Source organism: Mesoplodon bidens (assembly GCF_964165515.1).
Source record: "Mesoplodon bidens genome assembly, chromosome: 4".
NCBI lineage: Eukaryota > Metazoa > Chordata > Mammalia > Artiodactyla > Ziphiidae > Mesoplodon > Mesoplodon bidens.
This window is the reverse complement of record NC_138160.1, coordinates 149,631,880-149,655,062: the sequence shown is the minus strand read 5'-3', so window position 1 is coordinate 149,655,062 and position 23,183 is coordinate 149,631,880. Positions and strand designations below refer to the sequence as shown.

The 23,183-nt window shown below is 52.9% G+C and overlaps 1 protein-coding gene across 1 annotated transcript; it reads right to left on the bottom strand.

Moving 5' to 3' along the window:
- Positions 1 to 4,108: 4,108 nt before the first annotated feature.
- On the bottom strand, positions 4,109 to 20,480 carry GNA15 (G protein subunit alpha 15; the record flags this gene model as incomplete). Its single annotated transcript, XM_081231761.1, has 7 exons — positions 4,109 to 4,960; positions 5,951 to 6,104; positions 7,332 to 7,461; positions 9,939 to 10,067; positions 10,687 to 10,841; positions 12,676 to 12,860; positions 20,336 to 20,480. 7 exons carry the CDS (start codon positions 20,478 to 20,480, stop codon positions 4,734 to 4,736), a joined length of 1,125 nt encoding a protein of 374 aa, XP_081087887.1. The 3' UTR covers positions 4,109 to 4,733.
- Positions 20,481 to 23,183: the final 2,703 nt, after the last annotated feature.

Below are 23,183 nucleotides of genomic sequence, written 5' to 3'. Positions count from 1 at the left end.
AGCAGCGAAGACCCAACACAGCCCAAAATAAATTAAAAAAAAATACATTCACAACCATCCCCACCATCATCTCCAGAACTTTCTCATCTTCCCAAACTGAAACTCTGTCCCCATGAAACACTGACTCTCCATCCCCCTCCCCCAGCCCCTGGCCCCCACCATCTGCTTCCTGTCTCTGTGGATGTGACTCCTCTAGGGACCTCCTGTGAGTGGAATCAGACAGTACTTCTCCTTCTGTGTCTGGCTTATTTCACTGAGCATAAGGTCCCAAAGTTCATGCATGTTGTAGTGTGTGTCAGAATTTCCTTCCACTTTAAGGCTGAATCATATTCCGCTGTATGGGCGAACCATATTTATTTATCCATCCATCTCTCAATGGACACGGGTTGCTTCCGCCTCTTGGCTATTGCGAGTAATGCTGCTGTGAACACGGGTGTACAAATATCTCTTTAAGACCCTGCTTTCAGTTCTTTTGCTTGAGCTGCGTTTTTTAACAGAAAAATTCCAGACAATAAATGCAGAAGAAATGAAAGTGTTCAAAGTCACCATTTTTGCAACCCCTAATGATGTACGTAAGCAATGATCACCAGTGGCCACTAAGGCCATTATGAGAGAGGTTCATGGGGAAATTTCACAGTAAATGAATCAGACTTCTGCCACCTGAACCCACTGGTCATTTTTAACGAGGTGGGGGAGGGAACCAACTGGGTGTTAATGTTGTTACATGTCTCACTGAGAGAGAGACAAAGACAGGGAGACAGAGATACAAAGAGAAAACAAACTAGATGTGTTGTCGGGTGGAGCTCACACTACCTAGGAAGTCCGCTCATGTTTCTAGGTAGATCGATTCACAGGGATTACAGGGGACAGAGGAAACCATTAATCCACACCAGGGAAGCAACCCACCCAATCAGGAGGCTGGTAAACTCTACCAGGTAAAGGACCTGGTTTCTTCAACAAATAAATGGCAAAGAAAAAAGGCTGGGTGATGGTTATAGGTGAAAAGAGACTAAGAGATACAGCAACCAAATGCCACGTGTGGGCTTTGTTTGGGTCCTGACTCAAAGGAACTACCTGCAGAAAAAACACGTATGACCTTTCATCATCAGCGATGAGACATTTTGCCATCATGGGCCCACCCGGCTGATGCACTGAGGGACCCTGTGGCATTCTCGCCCAAAATGCATGCCATTAATCACATCATGAGCAAACATCAGACAAGCCCAAATTGTGGGACGTTCTATAAAATAACCAGCCAGAACTTTTTTTTTTAATTTTATAAATTTCTTTCTTTCTTTCTTTCTTTTTGGCTGCATTGGGTCTTTGTTGCTGCATGCAGGCTTTCTCTAGTTGTGGCGAGCAGGGGCTACTCTTCGTTGCGGTGCGCGGGCTTCTCATTGCGGTGGCTTCTCTTGTTGCGGAGCACGGGCTCTAGGCGCACAGGCTTCAGTAGTTGTGGCATGTGGGCTCAGTAGTTGTGGCTCGTGGGCTCAGTAGTTGTGGTGCACGGGCTTAGTTGCTCCGCAGCGTGTGGGATCTTCCCGGACCAGGGCTCGAACCCGTGTCCCCTGCATTGGCAGGCGGATTCTTAACCACTGCGCCACCAGAGAAGTCCTCTGGGCAGAACTCCTTAAACAGGTCATGACAAACAAAGGCTGGGAGCCGTCACCAAGGAGACAAAGACGAGGTGCAATGTGGAATCCTGGCCCAGAAAAATGACAGGAAAGGGAAAACTGGCCAAATTCTAACAAGCCTAGAGGTTAGGTAATAGGATGATGGTTGATGTTAATTCCCCGGCTTTGATAACCTGGCTTGTAGCATGGTTATCTAAGAGGTTCACATCAGAGGAACGTGGGTGGACGATGTTCAGGAACTCTGCACTATTGCTGCAACTTTTCTCTAAATCTAATATTATTATAAAATGGAAAGCTTTAGGGAATTCCCTGGCGGTCCAGCGGTTAGGACTCCACTCTCCCACTGCCGAGGGTCCGGGTTCAACCTCTGGTGGAGGAATTAAGATCCCAAAAGCTGCAAGCCGTGCAGCGCAGCAGGGTGGCGGGGAGGGGGAGCTTTAGAAAAGACATTTACAAGACACATGGGGAAATCTGGATACTGACTGGATATTAAATATCCAAGGGTCATTGCTAACTTTTTTAGATGTGATAATGTTGCATTATGGTTATCCTTTTTAGAAGGGAGTCTTTGTATATTACAAGGATGTGGATGAAATGGTATGATACCAAGGATAATGAAAGTAACCAGGGACTTCCCTGGTGGTGCAGTGGTTACAAATCCACCTGCCAACGCAGGGGACATGGGTTCGAGCCCTGGTCCGGGAAGATCCCACATGCTGCAGAGCAAGTAAGCCCGTGCGCCACAGCTACTGAGCCTGTGCTCTAGAGCCTGCGAACCGTAACTACTGAGCCCACGTGCCACAACTACTGAGCCCGCGCGCCTAGAGCTCGTGCTCCACAACAAGAGAAACCACCACGATAAGAAGCCCGTGTGCCGCAACTAGAGAAAGCCCACGTGCAGCAACGAAGACCCAATGCAGCTGTAAATAAATAAATAAATAAGAATTGGGTGCCTAACTCAGGGGACCAAGGTCATGTTGACGGCATGTACTCTTGATATAATGGGACAAAACCTTCTTCACCTCTGTGCTCCTCTGACTTAAAATCTAAACCTCAGTCTAATCATGAGAAAAACATCAAACAAAACTCAACCAAGGGACGTTTGACAAAATACCTTTTAGGAGAGGTATCTGGGAACGTGACCTTCTTTGGAAATAGGATCATTGAAGATAGAATCAAGTTAGGATGAGGTCATTTGGGTGGGCCTAATTCAGTGTAACTGGTGTCTCTGTAAAAAGAAAATTTGGACACAGACACACACAAGAGGAGATGGCCATGTGAAGACACAAGCAGAGACGGGAGGGATGCAGCCACAAGCCAGGGATACACAGAGCCACCAGAAGCTAGAAAAGGCAGGAAGGACTTTCCCCTAGAGCCTCTGGAGGGAGCATGGCCCTGCTGACACTTTAGTCTCAGACTTTGCCTCCAGAACTGTGAGAGAATACATTTGCGTGGTTTTTAGCCCCTCTGTCTGTGGTACTTCGTCACAGCAGCCCTGGGAAACTAAAAGGATAGCTGACCAGCACTCCTCAAAACTGTCAAGGTCATCAAAAACAAGGAAAGTCTGAGAAACCATCACAGCCCAGAAGAGCCTAAGGAGATGTGATGATGAAATGTCATGTGGGAACCTGAGTGGGGTCCGAGGACAGAAAAAGGACATTAGGGGAAAAAAGGAAATTTGTTGGACTTCAGTTAATAATGGGTCAATATTGGTTAATTAATGGAAAAAAACCCTACCATATTAATATATTAATAATACAGGAAATCAGGTGTGGTTTCATAGGGCAACCCTCTGTATTTGCAATTTTTCTATAAACCTAAGACTATTCTAAAAATTAAAGTTTATTTTTTAAAAAGTAAAACAAAACAAAAAACCTCTTGAATGAATAATAGAATCTTGGCTTGGCCACCACCCAGGTGTTTAGCCTAAATCAAATTATTCAGTTTCTCTGTGCCTCGGTTTCCCCATCTGTAAAATGGGGGTGATGGGGTTGGTGCTACATGGGCCTGCCCTGAGGATGGTGGGAGACCAGGATCTGGAGTAAGTGGAGTCATCATCTCCATCAGGGATAGGTGGTGGCTGCTGCTAGAATTTTGGGTGAGTAGCAACAGAAGGTCAGCTCAAATGTCCCCGGGGCCAGGGAGAGAGGTTGAACTCCACTTCTTGGCTCAAAGTGCACGCAGTCCTACACAGCTCTGTGTACCATGCCCTACACAAGTGGGTGGACAACAAGTAGAACTTTTTCCTTCCTTTGCCATGTTGCTACCCTGCCCGGGACATACGACCTGAGGTGGGACCGCGCGGGGCAAGGGGTTGGTTGTTAAACAGGACGCCCCTAAGAAATCAAAGTTCTCCAGAATGTCATTTCTTTAAGGTCCACCCTTCAAGGGGCCCCGCAGAAGGTGAGGGAATAAATACAGAAGGTTGTAAGATGCAGCACACCCGGCCCCCAGCCTGATAAGGAAGGGGGGAGGGGGATGCCTGTAGACCTCGGTTTCCTTCATCTGAAAACTGGGGCAGGACACACTTCGAGCCACGAGGCTCTGATACGGCGGCGTTTTCCGGGCTTCTCTTTCTCGTAAGAAAACCAAGTCCCTGAGCTACGCAGACCTCAGGCTGGGATGCGGCTCCTTTCCGATAGGGGGCGCCAGTGTCCGCGTCCCTCGGCATGAAGGACCACTCCCCTGTCCCGGGGCTGGTGCATCACCCCCAAAAGGGTCCCAGACCCCTGCCCAAGGGGGGACATACCTGGAGGTGGGGGTCCTGAGAGAACCCCATCCACCCAAGTCCTGGATCCCCTGCTCTTTTCACCTTTTCCTGCACCCCAGCCTCCCTAAAGGCCATTGTGCTCCCTCTCCAAGGAGATACAGTGAGTCGAGGAAAGGAAGACACGGAGGCTGTCCTGCTGAGGCGCGGAGAAAGGAGGAGGCGCCGATCGGCCTTCCACCCCGGCTCACTCGTGGCCCTTCTGCCACCTGGCCCTGGGGCTGGAGCGACAAGGGGCACCTGGGTTTGCTGAGTGCCGGCCCACCCTGCACCCACCACCCGCAGGTCCCGCCTGCCACGTGCGGGTCTGAGTCCGGAGCGTTGGGCCTAGGTCACAGCAGGTTGATCTCGTCCAGGTAGCGGGCCAGGACTGAGTCCCGCACGTCCTTGAAGACCTTGCGGATGTTCTGTGTGTCCGTAGCGCACGTGTAGTGGCTGAAGAGGCGGCGGGAGCGCGAGCCCTTCCTGCCCCCGTCTGCGCCGTCCACACAGCTGGTGTACATGCTGGTGTACATGTCCAGGATGAACTTCTTGGCTGCCTCCGTGTCCTGCTTCGGGCCTGGGGACAGGGGTGGGCAGTCAGGGCACACGGCTCATGGGGCAGGTGGGAGCCTCTCCCTCCTGGGACCAAGGTGGGCTCTGGAGACCCTGTCCCCAATATGGGCAGCAGCAGGGCTGCAGGGACCACCCACCAAAGTGCCTGCCGGCCACCGCCATCTTTTGCCTTTCTGGCTGGTCACATGACTCAGGCCCAGCCAATAGGAGCATCAGGTATGTGTTCATGCAGGTCACATGACCTGGAATGGACCAATGACACTAGTCTCTGGGACTTTGGGCAGAACTGTGTTAAAGAGAGACCCTCTCTCTTGGCTGGGCTTGGAGCTGGGGGGATGGGAGCCTGGAACTGCAGAGAAAGACATCCTGGGGAGGTGCAAATGGGGAAAGCGAGGCTGAGAGAGAGGGGGGAAGGATAGCCATCCTGGTGAGGCACACATGCGATTCCCCCCCCATCTTGCATTCATATATATATATATATATGAATATTAATATATATATTCATACATATATATGAATGAATGACTGGTGTCCTTATAAGAAGACAAGAGACAACCAGAGACAAAGTCATGTGGTGACAGAGGCAGAGATTGGAGACATGCATCTACAAGTCAAGGAATGCCAAGGATTGCAGGTGACCACCAGAAGCTAGGAGAGAGGCCTGGAACAGATTCTCCCCTGGAGCCTCCAGAAGGAACCAGCCCTGCTGACACCTTGATTTCAGACTTCTGGCCTACTGAACTGTGAGGGGAAATTTTTCTGCTGTTTTCAGCATCCAGTATGAAGGCTTCTGTTAGTTTATCCCCATTCTACAGAGGGGGAAGCTGAGACTCAGAGAGCTTGGTCAGAGGACAGAGATGGGTCTGGAACTCAGGCCTGTCCCATTGCATTTGAAACCCCACTGGCTCTAGGCTGGGGTAGGACCTGGACCAGCATCTCTCTTAGGAGCTGCTTTTGGGAAGTGAAGGGTATAGAAAGTTCTAGAACCACTCACCCCGGAAACTGGGGAAGTAGGTAGCCAGGTGGGAGGTGGGGATCTTCTCCTCCAGGATGTCGGTTTTGTTGAGGAAGAGGATGACGGAAGTGCTTTTGAACCAGGGCAGTTCCAGGATGGTGCCAAACAGGGCCAGGCTCTCCTTCATTCGGTTCTGGGTTGGGGGGCACAAGCAGGTCATTGATCCAGATGGCCAGCTCGGCCCAAACAGGAGCCCTCTCCCCACGTAAAGATGGGGCTGTTGGCCCCCCATCCAGCAGCTTGAGGCTCCCCAATTCCCGCCCAGCTGGGTCTGAGGGTGGTGTGGCCAGCTGCCTATGTATGCCCGAGATGGTTTTGTGCCTCTACTGGTTTGGGTAGTGTTCCCCTCACCCCCAAAATTCATGTCTACCTGGAACTTCAGAATGAGACCTTATTTGGAAATAGGGTCTTTGAAGATGTAATTAGTTAAGAATCGGTCACACTGGAGTAGGGTGGGCCCTAAGTCCAATGTCTGGTATCCTTATAAAAAGGGGAATTAAGACACAAGGAGATGGCCACGTGAAGATGGAGGTAAAATGGGGTGATGTGTCTATAAGCTAAGGGACGCCAAAGATTGCCAGTGGCCACCAGAAGCTGGGAGAGCCTGGAACAGATTCTCCTTCACAGGGAACCAGCCCCACTGACACCCTGACCTCAGATTTCTGGCCTCCAGGACTATGAGACGATACACTTCTGTTGTTTCAGCTCTCCCCCACCCCCATGCCCACCACCTCCCAGTTTGTGGTACTTCATCACAGCAGCCCTAGCAAACTAGGACATCTCGTGTGGCTGGACTGGAGCAAGATCTGTGTCAGAATGGCCTCAAATTGATTCTATCTGATTTAGTTTGAAAGTCGAAATTATAACATCTGAACCTTGGATTCCGAAACTGTCTATGGGAAAATTTAACCCTGAAAAGTGCACATGTCAGAGATGATAATGTGCCTGACCTTCACGCCGGGGGTTAATTGGGAGAAGAGTTCACGAAAAGGAGAAGAATTCTGAGTAAAAGCAGGACATCGTCCCCATGACCCACATTCCCAGGACAGCTTACATTGTGCTTCGGGGGGTTGCGGGGGGGTATGTGTGTCTTGAGGCACGAGTGTCCGACTCTGTGTGTGTGTGCGTGTGCGTGTGCGTGTGTGTGTGTGTGTCAGGGTCCTGGCCTCACAAATGCTTATAGATCTGTGTGTTGGGGTTCAATGGTCTGACCACAAAAGAGTGGACGGTGAAGCTCAAAGCCACACCAGACACACAAAGCCCCACTCAAGAGTGCCTGCTCAGCTGTGGGTCCCCAGGCCAAGATGGGGGTAAGAAAAGCAGGGGAAATGGTGCCCCTGCATCCATCATGGCCCCTCACCTCTTGGTTGTTTTCCTCCAGACACTGGTCGTATTCACTCAGCGAGGCCAGGTAGATGATGGCGATCACATTCTCGAAGCAGTGGATCCACTTCTTGCGTTCTGACTTCTGGCCCCCGACGTCCACGATCCTTACCGGGAACAACTCCCTTTCAGAGTTCAGGCCTAATCGGGACCCCCGTGACGAGGCGGCCAGACCCCAGTCATGGCTGGTACATGCCATGAGCAATATTAATAGCAACAAGAATAGATGCCAGCCACCTTGTGTGTTACAGCATTTCACCCCATGGAGCAAGTATCGCTATTATGCCCATTTTACGGATGAGGAAACTGAGGTATAGGGAGAGAGGGGACTTTCTAGAGCTTCTACTACACTGGGCTGCCTGATTTCTACCCCATGGAGCTTCTACTACACTGGGCTGCCTGATTTCTACCCCATGGAGCTTCTACTACATTGGGCTGCCTGATTTCTACCCCATGGTAGAAGACAGCTGGTTGCCCTCAGTCTGCCCTGGTTCTGGCTGGGTGACAAGAGGGAAATTGCAGATCGTCTCCAGAACTCAGTTTCCCATCAGCTGTGTTCTGGCTGACCATGGGAGTGTCCAGTGGCCACACAGATGGGCAAACGCCATCCCCTCTGTGTGTGGCCCAGGGCAAGGGTTCGCCTCCACCCACACACACACCACAGCAAAAGCCTGGGCCCTCCTGCCTTCCTGTTCTCTCTTCTAAGAAATGTGGGTTACTGATAACAAGTCCTGTGTCATTTCCCCAGGGATGGGACCATTACTCAGGCAGCTGGAAGGAAATGCCAGAAGCCTCAGAGCAAGAAGAGACTTGCCCTGCTGTACAGGAGGAAAATCCAGGCTGATGCCTGCAGCTCCTGATTACTGAAACCAGCCTTTCTCATGATCCTCAGATTCCCTCAAACCCCGTATCCAGAGCGGGATGTGTGATGCAGCGGTTGAGACTGGGGCTCCGATGGTTGAGATAGGTGTGGGGTATGCTACCTGCCAGCCTCCCAGCTCGGAGTCTCAGTTTCCTCTGAGCCCTCACCTTTGGCCTAAGAACGGACTCAAGTTTCCCCATCTGATAATTCCCCTCCTCAGCCCAGCCTTCCTTCTGAACTTCCCCAACCACTACTTTTACTCCTAAACTTTTACCAACTCACCCATCCATCTATTCATACATCCAACCAATCACCCACCCACCTACCTATTTGTCCATACGTCCACATACCCACCCATCCATCCACCCATCAATCCATCCATCTGTCTATCTATCTATCCATTCACCCATTCATACACACATACACCCACCCACCCATATACCCATCCATTGATCCATCTATCCACCCACCTACCCATCCATGCATCCATCCACCCATCCACCCATCCATCCATCTTTCCAACCATCCACTCACATTTCCGAACTTCCACTCTGACCTTCAGCTGATCATGACCAGTGAAGCAAGAGAATCGAACTCAGCCCCTAACTTTGAGGGTCTTTCCATCTAGTGGAGGAGACCCAACGCAAACAGATGAATTATGAACCTTCCCGCTAAGGACTATTGCAGAGGCCAGAACAACATGGGGCCGGGCGAGGCGGGTGTTCAGGGAAACAAGGGATCAACACGGGTGGGTTGAACACTGAAGGGTCTCAAGCGTCACCCTGCACCCTCCACAGGTCCCTGCCTAAGGTCACTGAAGATTCTCTAAAGGCCACTAAGGTCCCTGAGGATCCTCTAAAGGCCAATCCCAGAAGTCGCTTCTCTCACTGTAGTCTTCCTGTCCTCTCCTTGGCCTTTGACACTGACCATGACTCTGCATGGACCAGCCTTTGCTGCACTGGCCACCCACACCTCTGGCTTCCAGCTCAGGCCTGTGTGCGCCCAGCCACCTCCCAGATGCCCCAGACCCCTCAGACCCAACCTGCCCCAAATGAGTTCATCATCTATTCTAACACCTCCCATCCCACCACCACCACTGTGGCTCCACAAGCTACTCTGTCACCTTGATGGGAAACCCATAGGGAGTCACTTTTGACTCTCTGCTCTAATTCCCATGCTCATCTAGTCCTGCCCATTCTACATCAGAAAGCATTCTCGCACCGTCCCCTCATTTCCATCCCCAAGGCCACTTCCCGGGCACTCCCCAACCCTTTTTGCCTGAACCATGACTCCTGCCTTCTCCTGAGTCTCCTGACCTCCAGCTTCACCCCTCATTTGGGGTTGGGGAAGCTCAGAGGGTGAGCTTCCCCAGCCCCAAATCAATCCCTCTGGTCTAGCCCTGACTGCACAGTCTCTGTCTCTTCCTTCCCATCACCTCCTAGCTCTAGTGAACTCCTATACATTCTTCAATGCCCTAATACCAATGTCCCCTCCTCCAGGAAGACTTACCCTCCCAGAGCTCTGGGGGCTCAGTCTGGGCTCCCTCAGGTCCCAGTCCTGATTCCATGGAGGGGCTGGAGGTGTCTGTGTCCAGCCTTGCCTCCTTCAGCCTGGCAGCCCCTTTGTGGGCTGAGACTAGGAAACTCCTACTCATCCCTCAGTGCCCCAGTTCCTTTGCCCCTCCAACAGGAGCCTTCCCCACCCACCAGGCTATGCGCTCACCGCAGGTTGGTTTTCTGCACGGAGAAGCAGTACTCGTTGATGCCGGTGGTGGGCATGCGGGTGCGGAGCACGTCCTGCGAGGTAGGGATGTAGCCCTCCTCCATGATGCGGTCCAGATTTGACAGGTAGCTGTAGAGCCAGAAGCCCTGAGTCTTGGCCTTGAAACCTCCCTTTGCTTCTCAGGCCCCCCACCCAGGGCCTGGTGAGGACCTTGCTGGGGGAAAGAGAGCCCCCGGAGGGGGCAGGATCTCTGGGGTCCCAGGTGGCTCAGGAGCACAGCCCAAGGCCATGGGAGCACGGGGAGAAGCAGCTTCACCCTCAGCAGCGTGACCCCAAGGACAGTCTCACTGGCGCAGGCGTCACCCTGGGAAAACTGTCACCCCAGGTGTGTCACTGCCCCAAGAACAGTGATAGCCTGGAGCACTAGACACCCAGCGTCGTACCCAGGACAGCTTCACTGCGTGATGATGAACAGCGTCACCCCAGAAATGGTGTCACCCCAGGAATGATGTCACCCCAGGAACAGTGCACCCCAGGAGCTGTGTCACCTGGGGAGCAGTGGCACCCCAGGGACGGCCTCACCCCAGGGCAAGACCACCCACAGCATTCCCAGCAGTGGGAGCCGGCCAGCTTGAGGCCCCTCTGCCGGCTCCGATCCCTGGGTCAGGGTCTCCTCTGGCTCCGCCTCGGCACCACCTCGCGCTGGGCACCCCGACCCCGCGCCCGTCCCCGCTGACCCCAGACTCACTACACTGCCGAGTCAAGCAGGTGGAAATCGCGCCGGCGCTCGTAGCAGGCGCGGATGCCGGAGTCCCTCCACAACCACTGCATGGCCACGGCGTAGTGCTTCTCGAAGGTGGTCACCTTGTAGGGGTCCTGGCTCATGATCAGGTTGGCCCGGTGCTGGGGAGGGACGGATGGACGGACAGGGGCGTGTCAGAGCAGCCGGGCAGGGCGGGTTGCCCTCCTGACGTCTCCACCCCCTTTTGTCCCGATGTCCATTCACCGAGGGTGGGCACAGGCAGAGCGCACAGCGGCGCGCGAGGGGCCAGCAGGGAACTGCTTGCTTGCGTGCAGGGCGCCAGTTCTGGGGGACCCTGACTGGGGCAGTAACCTCTGCTGTATCTGTCCTCCTTTCTTTGCACCGGAAGCAGGCGCTCCTGTTGTTCATGTCTGAAGATAGGGTCTTTACAGAGGTAATGAAGTTACAATGAGGTCATGAGGGTGGCCCTGATCCAGTGTGACTGGTGTCCTTGTAAGAAGAGGAGATTGGGACACAGACACACACAGAAGGATGACCCTGTGAGGACACAGGGAGAAGACAGCCGTCTACGAGCCAAGGAGAGAGGCCTCAGAAAGAACCAGCCCTGGGGTCTTGGGGGTTGGAACCCTCATACACTGCTGGGGGGATGCAATCCGGTACAGCCACTGTGGAAAATGGTATGGAGGTCCCCACCAAAATTAAAAATAGAGCTACTGGGAATTCCCTGGCGGTCCAGTGGTTAGGACTCCACGCTTTCACTGCTGAGGGTCCGAGTTCCATCTCTGGTCGGGGAACTAAGATCTCACAAGCCATGTGACATGGCAAATAAATAAATAATTTTTAAAAATAGAGCTACTCTATGATTCAGCAATTCCACTCCTGGGGTATTTACCCAAAAGAACTGAAACTGGGATCTTGAAAAGATATCTGTACACCCAGGTTCACTGCAGTGTTATTTACAGCAGCCAAGATGTGGAAAGAACCTAAATGTCCATCGATGGATGAATGGATAAAGATAGATACATCTCGAATACTATTCAGCCTTTAAAAAGAAGGAAATTCTGGGCTTCCCTGGTTGGCGCAGTGGTTGAGAGTCTGCCTGCCGATGCAGGGGACACGGGTTCGTGCCCTGGTCCGGGAGGATCCCACGTGCCGTGGAGCGGCTGGGCCCGTGAGCCATGGCCTCTGAGCCTGCGCGTCCGGAGCCTGTGCTCCGCAACGGGAGAGGCCGCAGCGGTGAGAGGCCCGCGTACCGCAAAAAAAGGAAAAAAAGAAGGAAATTTTGCAACAGGGGACAATGTGGATGAACCTTGAAGACACCATATTAAGTGAAATAACACAAGCACAGAAGGACAGATCCTGCACGATCCCACTTATATGAGGCATCTGGAAGAGGCAAGTTCACGGACACAGAGAGTAGAATGGGCTAGGGGAAGGGAGCTGGGGTTGCTATGAATAAAGTTTCCCTTAGGCAAGGGGAATACATTCTAGAGCTCTCCCTGATGACACTGTGTCTGCAGTTACTGCATCGTGCGCTTAAAATTTGCTAAGAGAATAGATTTCATGTTGAGTGTTCTTCACACAATAAAATAAAAATGTTAAAGAGAAGGGTGATGTGACACACGGTCTGCGTAGCACCCCTCCCCCCAGCAGGGTAGGGCAGGGCTCAGGAACCAGTCCACCGTACTAATATTTCTAGAACAAAACGCCTGCTGACTCAGGACTCCTACCAGGCATCATAGGGTCCAAGGGAGAGATGGCTGAGCCCTGGGGGTCCACGGGGAACCTGTGAGGTCAGTGGGGGGACCTGCTGGTGCTGAGCTGCCTGGAATGCAGACCAGGATCCCAGGAAACCTTGGAGGAGGTGGTTCTTCACAAGGACTTAGGGGATATGAGGGGACACAGTCCCTCCCTGAAGTCCTAAGGAACCCCCTCCCAGTGTGGCGCCCATGTGGCGAGACCCGGGATGCTCACCTTGCTCTCGGGCCAGCAGAAGGGGATCTGCAGCCGTTCCATAGCCTCAATCATGGTCTGCATGGACACGAAGATGTTCTGGTAGACCAGGGTCCGGAAGCTCTTGCGGTCCTCCTCCGAGTAGCCCGCCCCGTGGATGATGCGCATCTGCTTGATGAATGTGCTCTTCCCGCTCTCGCCAGGGCCTGGGGAGACGACTCTGCGGTCAGCTCAGCCCTCCGGGGCTCCCGACACCCGCCACCTCCCGCCACTAGGGTTCGAACCCCTGCTCTGTGATCCTGGGCAAGCAGCTTCATGGCTCTGTGTCTCGGTTTCCCCACCTGTGAAACGTGCTTTGCTGGGTGGACGTGAGGGGTAAACTAGTTCATTAAAAGTTTGTCCCAGGAGGGGCAGCAAACCATGGCCTGCCGGCCACTGTTTTTATTTTTATTTTGGGGGTTTCCTTTTGTTTTGTGTTTTTGTTTTTGTTTTTTTGCCACACCACGCAGCTTGTGGGATCTAAGTTCCCCGACCAGGGATGGAACCGGGGTCCCCTGCAGTGAAAGTGCTGAGTCCTAACCACTGGACCACCAAGGAATTCCTGACAGCTGCCTGTTTTTGCATGGCTAGCAAATTTTTACAGTTTGCATGGTTTTTATATTTCTAATTTTTTTCACCCTTACAGTTTTTACATTTTTGTAATGGTTACAGTTTTTGCATTTTTTAATGGTTGAAAGGAATCCAAAGATTCCTTTTTGGTGACACCTGAAAATGACATGAAATTCAGGTTTCAGGGTCGGTCAATAAAGTTTTATTGGCACATGGCCATGCCTGGTTGTATACAAATTATCTAGGGTTGGTTTCTCGGGACAGCTGCAGTGCTGAGTAGTCAGAGACCCTCTGGCTTGCAAAGCTGGAAAGATTTACCATCTGGCCCCTTACAGAAAAAGTCTGTGGACCCCTGGCCTAGAGTGTGCTTTGACATAGTAAGAGTTACATTCCTGTCCACTATTATTAGCAACAGTAGTCTTTACCATGATTATAATTACTATTATTATTATTCGCTATAATAATTTCAGGTAGAGAAAGTTTTGTGAAGGAAATACAATAAGATAAATAGATAAAGAGTGATTAAGTGACTACTACAGCTAAGTGTCACGGAAGGCTTCTCAGTGGAGGTGACATTGGCGTCGAGATCTGAAGGCTGGGAAGGTTGCTCTCGTGCCAAGATCTGGAGGAGGGAGCACCAGGCAGTGGACACAGCATGTGCAAAGGCCCTGGGGCAGGACCAGGCCTGGTGTGTTGGAGAAATAGCGAGGAGGCCTGTGTGCTTGGAGCTGAGTGAGTGAGGGGGAGAGAGGGGGAGGTGAAATTATGATTGTGGAAGGGGTTCTAAGGAGAAGGGGGCTTTGAGTTAGGCTGGGTAATCTAGGAGGGCTTCACTGAGGAGGTGACATCTCATCTGAGACCTGGCAGATGACAGAATTCATTAGAAGAGAAAGGGGAATAGCGTTCCCAACAGCAGGCACAGCACATGCAAAGGTCCTGGGGCAGGACCATGCCTGGCATGTTGGAGGAACAGCCAGGAGGCCTGTGTGTCTGGGGCAGAGTGATCGAGGGGGAGAGAGGGAGGAGAGGATGGCAGGGAGGGGACGGGGCAGGTCATGCAGGGCCTTGTGGGCTGTGCAGGGGAGGGCAGGTTGGGGAGGGGTGAACCCAGCCAGATGGGACTGTTCTGGTCCAGGCTGGACCCAGGTGGCCGCGTGGAGCTAGAGAGAAGAAGACATATGCACAAGATATTTGGGAGACAGAATACACACGACCTCGCTGATGGACCAGAGTGGGGAGAGGGTTCCTTGCCGGCTCACCTACAGAATCTCCAGGGCCAAGTGCTGGATGAAACCACAGGGCCCTTCTGAGTGCACGGTCGCACATCAAAAGGCCGGTCATGGGTCTGGGATAATAACACTAGAAACTTTGGAAGCTCAAAGAGCAAGGCCTGGCTCCCTGCTGTCTGAGCCTCTGTTTTCTCATCTGTGAAATGGGCATGATAGCCAGGCAGGAGGTGCGGGGCCGGGAACCACCTCCAACACCTTGTCACCCTGCCGGCTCCTGGGCGACACTGGTGTGGGGTCCCTCCAGGGATGGGGAAGGGGACTCGTGCAGGAGGAACTGGGACCAGCAGCAAAAAGGGAAGGGGTGCCCTGGCTGGAGCCAGAAAGAGGAAGCTGGAGCAGCGGAAACACAGCAGGGAAGAGGCGGGGAGTGTAGGAAGCGGCAGAAGACGGGGTGGAACTCTGTTGTACCGCCCCTGGGGGGCTCTCGTCCCCTCCCAGTCCCAGCAATTCTGAAGGCAGTGAGGGCAGGACCCAGCGACATCGCTGCACTCGAGATCCATAGAAAAGTGACTCTTTTCCTATGCCCTAAAGGACATTCATGGGGAAACTGGGAATGCCAGCGGGACGTGATGGTGACGGGATTCGGGACGTGATGGTGATGGGATTGCATCACACTCATCGCCTGCTCACCATTGCCCTGGGGGGGTCTTTGCTTTTCAGTGGGACTTAAATCCATTGAAGTATCTGGGGGGGGAAAGGTGTCAGGGCTGCAACTTTACTCGCAAACGGTTCCGAGAACAATGAATACGTACGTATTAAATATAATATATAAATGTATAACAAATAAACTATAGCTATGCATTATGTAAATTATAAGTATATACACATATACTTATATATAATGTGTGTGTATACATATATATATATATATATATAGAGAGAGAGAGAGAGAGAGAGAGAGAGAGCAGGATGGGATGGGATAAAGGGCATGTGATAAAATGTTAACATTTGCAGAAGAATCTGGTGCAACTTTTTTTTTTTTTTTTTTTTGCGGTGCACGGGCCTCTCACTGTTGTGGCCTCTCCCGCTGTGGAGCGCAGGCTCAGCGGCCACGGCTCACGGGCCCAGCCGCTCTGCGGCACGTGGGATCTTCCCGGACCAGGGCACAAACCCGCGTCCCCTGCATCGGCAGGCGGACTCTCAACCACTGCACCACCAGGGAAGCCCTGGTGCAACTTTTTTATAACTCTGAAAGTATTTCAAAATGAAAAGTTAAGAAAGGGAAAAAAAAAACCCTCAAGGGCTCCCTGGTGGTGCAGTGGTTAAGAATCCGCCTGCCAATGTATGGGACATGGGTTCGAGCCTGGGTCTGGGAAGATCCCACATGCTGTGGAGCCACTAAGCCCGTGCGCCACAACTACTGAGCCCGTGTGCCACAACTACTGAAACCCATGCGCCTAGAGCCCATGTTCTGCAACAAGAGAAGCCACCGCAATGAGAAGCCCGTGCACCTCAATGAAGAGTAGCCCCTGCTTGCCGCAACTAGAGAAAGCCTGCATGCAGCAACGAAGACCCAACACAGCCAAAAATAAAATAAATAAACTTATTAAAAAAAAAAAAACCCTCAAATGCCATGTGAGATGCTGCGTTGGAGGCTGGAACAGAAAAGGGGCCGTAGTGGAAAAACCAGTGAAATCTAAATCTGGAGTTTAGTTAACAGAAATGTAATGGTACGGTTCCCACATTAATATCTCAGCTGCGATGAGCACACGGAACTTATGTAAGATGTCACCACGAGAGGAAGCTGTTTAGGAGGAGACGGGAACTCTCCGGACTATCTTTGCACATTTCTGTCCTTCGAAAATGATTCCAAAATAAAAAGTTTCCTGCAAACAAACAAACAAAAAACGCCCCACAGTTCCACAATCTGAAATGCTTCAGTAAGGAGCCACGTGTGTCTCAGATTCCTTGTATTTCAGGATGGGGATACAGCAAACTCAATAAATATTCCTGCAGTAGAACCTCTGACTATCACAGTCAGTGAGATAAACCCACAGCCTCACCTCCCACTGGGAAACCTGGGGAGATGGGCTGGTCTCCGGAGCTTCTGCTATTTGGAGGTGGAAGAGGTACCGTAAGCCCCACTGTCCTCCTAGGGTGTCGGGGGGGTCCACACGCACCAGCTTGCCCGAGCCCACAAGAGGAACAGCTCTTGGCTCCACATTTCACGTGGGGAAACTGAGTCCCAGATCGGTTGGGTCATGCAGCTGGTGGGTGGCCAAACTGGGACTCAAACCCGGTTCTGAGTCCAGAGCTCACGGGCTTTTTAATAATCATTCCGGGAAGTTACCCAAGCACTGCCTGAATTATCGTCACTAAGATTCCCACTGTTTTCCCATTCTCAGTGGAGACGTGGGGGCTCAGAGAGGTGAAATGACTTTCCCAGGGTCACACAGGTACTGGAAAAGCAGAGGACTAAACACAAGCCCTTGTGGATCCTTCACCTTCATCAAAGTATCAGTTCACGTGATGTTTCTACAGATGCTCGGAAGCTCGTTGGCTCCTCTGGGTGCTGCCAAGACGGCGGTGAGACCTACGGCAGGGGGCTGCACCCTTTGACCTTCCTCTGGGTTGCCCCCAAAAGTGTGGAGAACAAAGAAAGATCTCACCAAGAAACAGTTAATTTTTTTTTATTTATTTATTTTTGGCTGCGTTGGGTCTTTGTTGCTGCGTGCAGGCTTTCTCTAGTTGCAGCGAGCGGAGGCTACTCTTCATTGCGGTGCGCAGTCTTCTCACTGCGGTGGCTTCTCTTGTTGCAGAGCACAGGCTCTGGGAATGCTGGCTTCAGTAATTGTGGCACATGGGCTCAGGAGTTGTGGCTCGCAGGCTCTAGAGCACAGGCTCAGTAGTTGTGGCACGTGGGCTCAGTAGTTGTGGCGCACGGGCTTAGTTGCTCCACGGCATGTGGGACCTTCCTGGACCAGGGCTCAAACCTGTGTCCCCTGCATTGGCAGGCGGATACTTAACCACTGCACCACCAGGGAAGTCTGCAACAGTTAATTTTGTTGAGATGCACCGATTTCTTTTTTTTTTTTTTTCCTCTTCTGTTTCATTAAAGAAAAAAATATATCCTGGTTGCCACCCACAGCTTGGGTTTTGTGACTCACAAGTGGCTCACAACCTGAAGTCTGAAAAACTCCACCTTTGCAACTGTGACTGTCCTGGAGCCACTGAGGAATCAGGAGCCTCTCTGCTCCCCCTCCTGATGTGGTTCAGAAAGCCCCCCACATGGGGTTGGGGGCTGCGGGGAGAGCTGTTTCCACCTAGCGCGTGCTCACAGCCCAGACGGGAAGTGATTGCTTCCTTCTGGGAATGGGTGAGGAAGTAGAAACTCACAGAGGCCAGGAGCCGTGCCAGGCCCCAGGCATCGCGAGACGCTGTGCAGCTCCTTCCATGGGTGATGGCTGTCCCAGCCCCGCCGTCCTCCCCCAGGAAACTGGGCCACTGGGACACAGGGAGCTCCCTGAGAGCAGACAGCTCACCTTCTTTGCCCAGCTCTGCCTCAAAACTGGCTGCAGACCCCAGACCCATCCTGCCGCCGCCCTGGGCCTCAGTTTCCCCATCTGTCACTGGGGTTCTGTAGAGGCACGTTCACAGGGCAGTCAAGAGCGTGGACTGTGGAACCAGAATTCTAGGTTCTGATCCTGGTTGTGTGACCTTGGGCAGGTCGCTTCACCTCTCTGGGCCTCGGTTTCCCCATCTGGGGTGGCTCCTACCTCACATAGTATGGACAGAGCTGTGGCTCCTTTAATTGCCTTATTCTGAGTCTTCCCCCTCCTCAACGTGGTGACCACTTCCTGTCAGCGACAGACCCCCAGCCCCTTGGCCTTCTTCCTCCAAAGGGTCAGCCACCTCCCAGAAAAGAAAAATAACTTTTGGATTCAATTCCTGTTTTTAAGGAGGGCAGGTGTGGAAGCAGCCCTCAGGGCTTGGATAGGGGTGTTGAAACCACAGTCCAGCCGGCTGTCCATAGGGCCACCATCTGTGCTTGGGCACGTGGACAACCTCCCCTCTCCCCTCTCCCACCCCTACCAGCAGAAGTGGCTTCCTGATTTGGGACTGGCTGTGCAGTGGTCAGTGGGGCAAGGGACTTTCCCAGCTCCAGGACGATATGGTACAGCTCTGGGGAAAATCACCCCTGAAACAGGATTCATTCATTCATTCATTCATTCACTCATTTATAAATCATGCATCAGGTATCTGCTCTACGTCAGGTCACTGTACTCCTGAAATAGAAGCTGGGGACACAGGAGTGAATAAGATGGACATGCTCCTCACCTCTGTGTTGCTTGCTGTGTAACTGGAGAGACAGACAATAAACAAGGAAACAAGAAAACACCTGAGAGAGCGTCAGCGAGTGAGTAGTATGAAGAAAATCGGGTGAGAAAGAAAGATGGGGCTGACTTTGAAGCCCGGGAAATCAGGGAAGACTTCTCTGAGGAAGTGACACTTGAGCTGAGACCTGCCTTGAGTGAAAGGAGTGAGAGCACCAACCATGCAAAGGCTTGGGGGCTGAGAGCCCTTGGCAGGGAGAATGGCAAGTGCAAAGGTCCTGAGGTGCGGTTAAAGAAAACCTGAGATGTGCAAGGAAGTATCACTAACACTGCCAAACCCCTAGCCCAATAGGTCAAGAAAAATGGAGCAAAGACAAAGAATGAAAAAGGAGACATCACTACAAATCCCACAGACATGAAAGGATGACAAGGGAATGTTATAAACAACCTTATGCCTATACATTTGACAACTTCGAAGAAATGGACAAACTCTTTGGAAGATACCAATAACCAAAGCTCACTCGAGAAGAAGTAGCCTAAATAGCCCTATTTATTAAAAAGTAGTAAATAACATATATATACTAGCCTAGCTATTACAGAAAGTGACTAGAGATAGCTATGAAATTAAATTCTTAATTAAAACCTTCCAGGCTCAGACAGCTTCACTGGGGTCCCATGCCCCCACCCTCTCCTCTCTCTCCACCCCTCAGGGCTGCCCTTTCTCACTAAGCAAGAGAAGAGAGAGGACGGCCATCCAGATGACCAGGCTCTTTGCCCCAGGACAGGCAGATGGGACTTTGGAACACTTCCCCAGCCCTCGCTCAGGGCTCAGACAGTCCCAGGAGACCCTCCAAGGCTGGCATCCCTGGGCTTAGGCCAGCAGGGTCATACACAGGGCAAGGTAGCTGGGGGAGTGGACACACGTGGACAAGAAGACATGAGGTCTCAGAGGCTTCCAATCCACCACACCCAAGTCACCCCCACTCCCTCAACCTGTTCTATTTTCCTCCTGCTCTTCCTGCGGCAGGAAATTATTTTACCTGCTTATTAGTCTTGGGGCTTAACATCTGTGTCCCCCACCGGAAGCTGAGGTCCCCAGAGGCAGGGACACACTCCACCTCCTCTGCCGCTGTGCCCCCAGGAATTACTCAGGACGTCTTGAATGAATGAACTGATCAATCAATCAATCAATCAGAGGCACGTGGCAATGCTCTCTCTGCCCACACGACTCGTGCTGATAAACCACCAGAACAGACCCAGCGCTCCAGAGGGACGGGAGGGTCTCGGAGGGCGAGGCTGGAGCTCCCCGGGCTCTGCGGCTCATTCCCTTCCTGTGACAGAAGCCAGGCCGCCCAGCCAAACCACCTGTGCTCTTGCAGATGCCCAGGAGACGGCCGGGCCGCGGGACGGGCCCACAGCTCACCCCTTGGGACTAGGAACCGGGCCTCAGTCGACTCATCCTGAAAGTGGGCTCCCAGGCTGTCCCGCCCGGGGTGGCCGCGGACTCACCGAGCAGCAGCAGCTTCAGTTCCCCTCGGTCCCGCTTCTTCTGCTCCAGGAGGATCTTGTTGATTTCCTGGTCGATCCGGGCCGCCGACTTCTCGTCCTCGGTCAGGCACCAGGGGCAGCAGCCCCAGGTCAGCGAGTGGGCCATGGTGGGGCCTCAGCGGGCACCAGGCGGCATCGCCCCGCCCCCCAGGAGGCACCCCGGCCGGCCGCTCCGGGGTGGGCTTCTGACAGCCGGCGGCAAGAGTTTCCCTCGTCGTGGGGGTCGCCCCCCCCCACCAGGGACCCCCGGCTTCCCGGCCGTGGGCACGCGGCGGCCCAGCTCGGCGAGGCCTGCGCGGCGGGTCAGGGGTGGAGGAGGAGACGAGATGCCGGCTTAGGGCTCCCCCGCCCACCCCCAGACCTGCCCGGCCCGGCCCGACAGGTTGACGGCAGTAGAGCAAGAGGTGAGGTGGGCGCCCCGGGGGAGGGCGGGGCGGGGAGGAAAGGCCCGGCGTCTGCAGGCTGGGTCTGCGCTGGGCCTCCTTCCTCATTCTGGAGAAGGGGTGGACCCTGTCCTCCTGGGCCTCTGACGCCCGGACCCCGCCCACCCACCTCTCCCCCTCCTCTGGGCCAATTAGAAGCAGTCATCAGAACACCCCACAAGATCTTTTTTAAAAGAACAGCCAGGGCCCGGCGTCACCTACTGTTTTAAGTGCTTTTGTGTCTTGGGGGAGGGTAGTCATGCGGACAGCACCCCAAGTTCCTTGCCATTCCCGCTGCACAGATGGGGACATAGAGGCACAGCCAGGCAGCGACAACCTCCGGGGAGCCTCTCCCACCCGTAGGGCCTCAGTCTCAACTGCAGAGCTGGCAGCTTTGGGACTTTGGAACCGGGCCATTCATTCTCCTTGCAAACATTTATGCGGCGCTTACTGTGTGCCAGGCATTCTACGCACAGTAGGGACCCAAATGACAAAAAAACCCGATCTCCCTGCCTTATGCTCTAGACAGACAAGATAAAGAAATACCTTAAATATTTGTATATCTAAGCCTATCAGATGGCCATAAATTGTGAGAGGAAAATAAAGCTGGGAAGGGGGATGGGAGATTGGGGGGGCCTCATGTGTGGCTTGAAACAGGGGGTCAAGGAAGGTCACTCTGAGAAGACAGGCATTTGGGAGGAGAAGTTGGACAGGCAGCCTGGACATAGGAGGAACTTGGGAGTCAAGCCCGCGTCCCAGCAAGGCCATGAGGCCCCCGTTCCCTGACGGCTCCACCCTCAGGACCTTAGAAGCAGGAGGGGACACAGGGGTGGCTGTGTAGCTGCGTCCCCACAGAATGTCTCCAATCCAGCAGCTCTTTGCCGTGTTCGGGGACAGAATGCTCTTTGAGAGGTTCTAGAAAGCTCTAGAAAGTTCCCGAACACCCCTCCTCCCCAGAGACACACAGTATCCCGGAGACCCTGGGCCCCTCCCAGAGGCACTGGTGAGGCTCAGAGAGGGTGCGTGCTGTGCCTGAGGTCACACAGCCGCAACTGTCTGCCTGTGCCACACCCCAGCCGGCACCAATGCGGTTTTCTTCGCTGTTGATTCATAACGACCAGCAGATGGGAAGTTCGATAGGGGCCTCTGTTGGGTCAGTGGGTTCTGGCAGGCACTGCCCTGCCCAACCCCGTTCCCGCCCCCGACCGGATGGCTGTGAGGAGGGGGTGCTCCCCGGGGCCTGGGGCCTGAGGCCTGAGGCCTGGGTGACTTCCCACTCCCGGGGAAGGTGAAGAAAAGCAGAAATAATAATCTGGGCCACACAGAAGCAGAACGGAGGTAACCAACTTGGCAAAACCCGGAGGCCAGGCTGAGTCACAGACTGGAGGGTGGATGGCGCGGCAAGGCCGGGAGCACCTGGGGCCACCCCACTGTTTCCCAAAGGACACCAAGCCTCTAACCCATCACACAGGGCCAGGGCGGCAGGCCTAGGTCTAATACCTTTCTTAGCTCCCGCTGACCTCAGAAAAAAAAAAAACAGGCGCCTTGATTCCCCCTCCTCCAGGGCCCATACTCTGTGAATTTCTTCAGCCTCACAGCAAATCTTCCCACTTCCCCAAACAGGCGAGGAGCTGCTTCCTCTCCAGATGAGGTGCCATCCTGGCGGGATACCTGTCACCTATTAGTTCATTCGGGAATAACAGGGTGAGCTGTGTGTGTGTTTAAAAATATACACACACGGACTTCCCTGGTGGTCCAGTGGGTAAGACGCTCCCCATGCAGGGGGCCCAGGTTCCATCCGTGACTGGGGAACTAGATCTTGCATGCCGCAACTAAGAGCCGGCACAGCCAAATAAATAACTAAGTAAATTTTTTAAATATATATTTAAAAAAATACACACACAGACTTCTCTGGCAGTCCAGTGGTTAAGACTCTGCCCTTCCACTGCAGAGGGCGTGGGTTCCATCCCTGGTCAGGGAACTAAAAATTAAAACACACACACACACAGAAAACACATAAAACATGAACATATAACCTAATAATTTCCTGTGAAACTGATACCCACGTGACCCCCACCCAGGCCAACATTCAGGGGATCGTCAGCCCCAGGAGGCTTCCCAGATACCCGTTCCAACAAGACCCCCTTCCTCCTGCTGGGCAGTCAGCACTGCACCAACTTCTATGGTATTTCTGTGTTTGGGGGGTATTTTTGGTACCAAGATTTATTTTGTTTTTTCAATTTATGTGGCTTGGTAGGTGCTTTCTTTGGTGTACGGTTTTGTGTTTTAACAAATGTACACAGTCATGTAAATTATGGCTAAAACAGTTGACAGAATATGGTTCTGTCACCTGAAGAACCCCCTCCAGGTACCTCTCTATAGCCAGA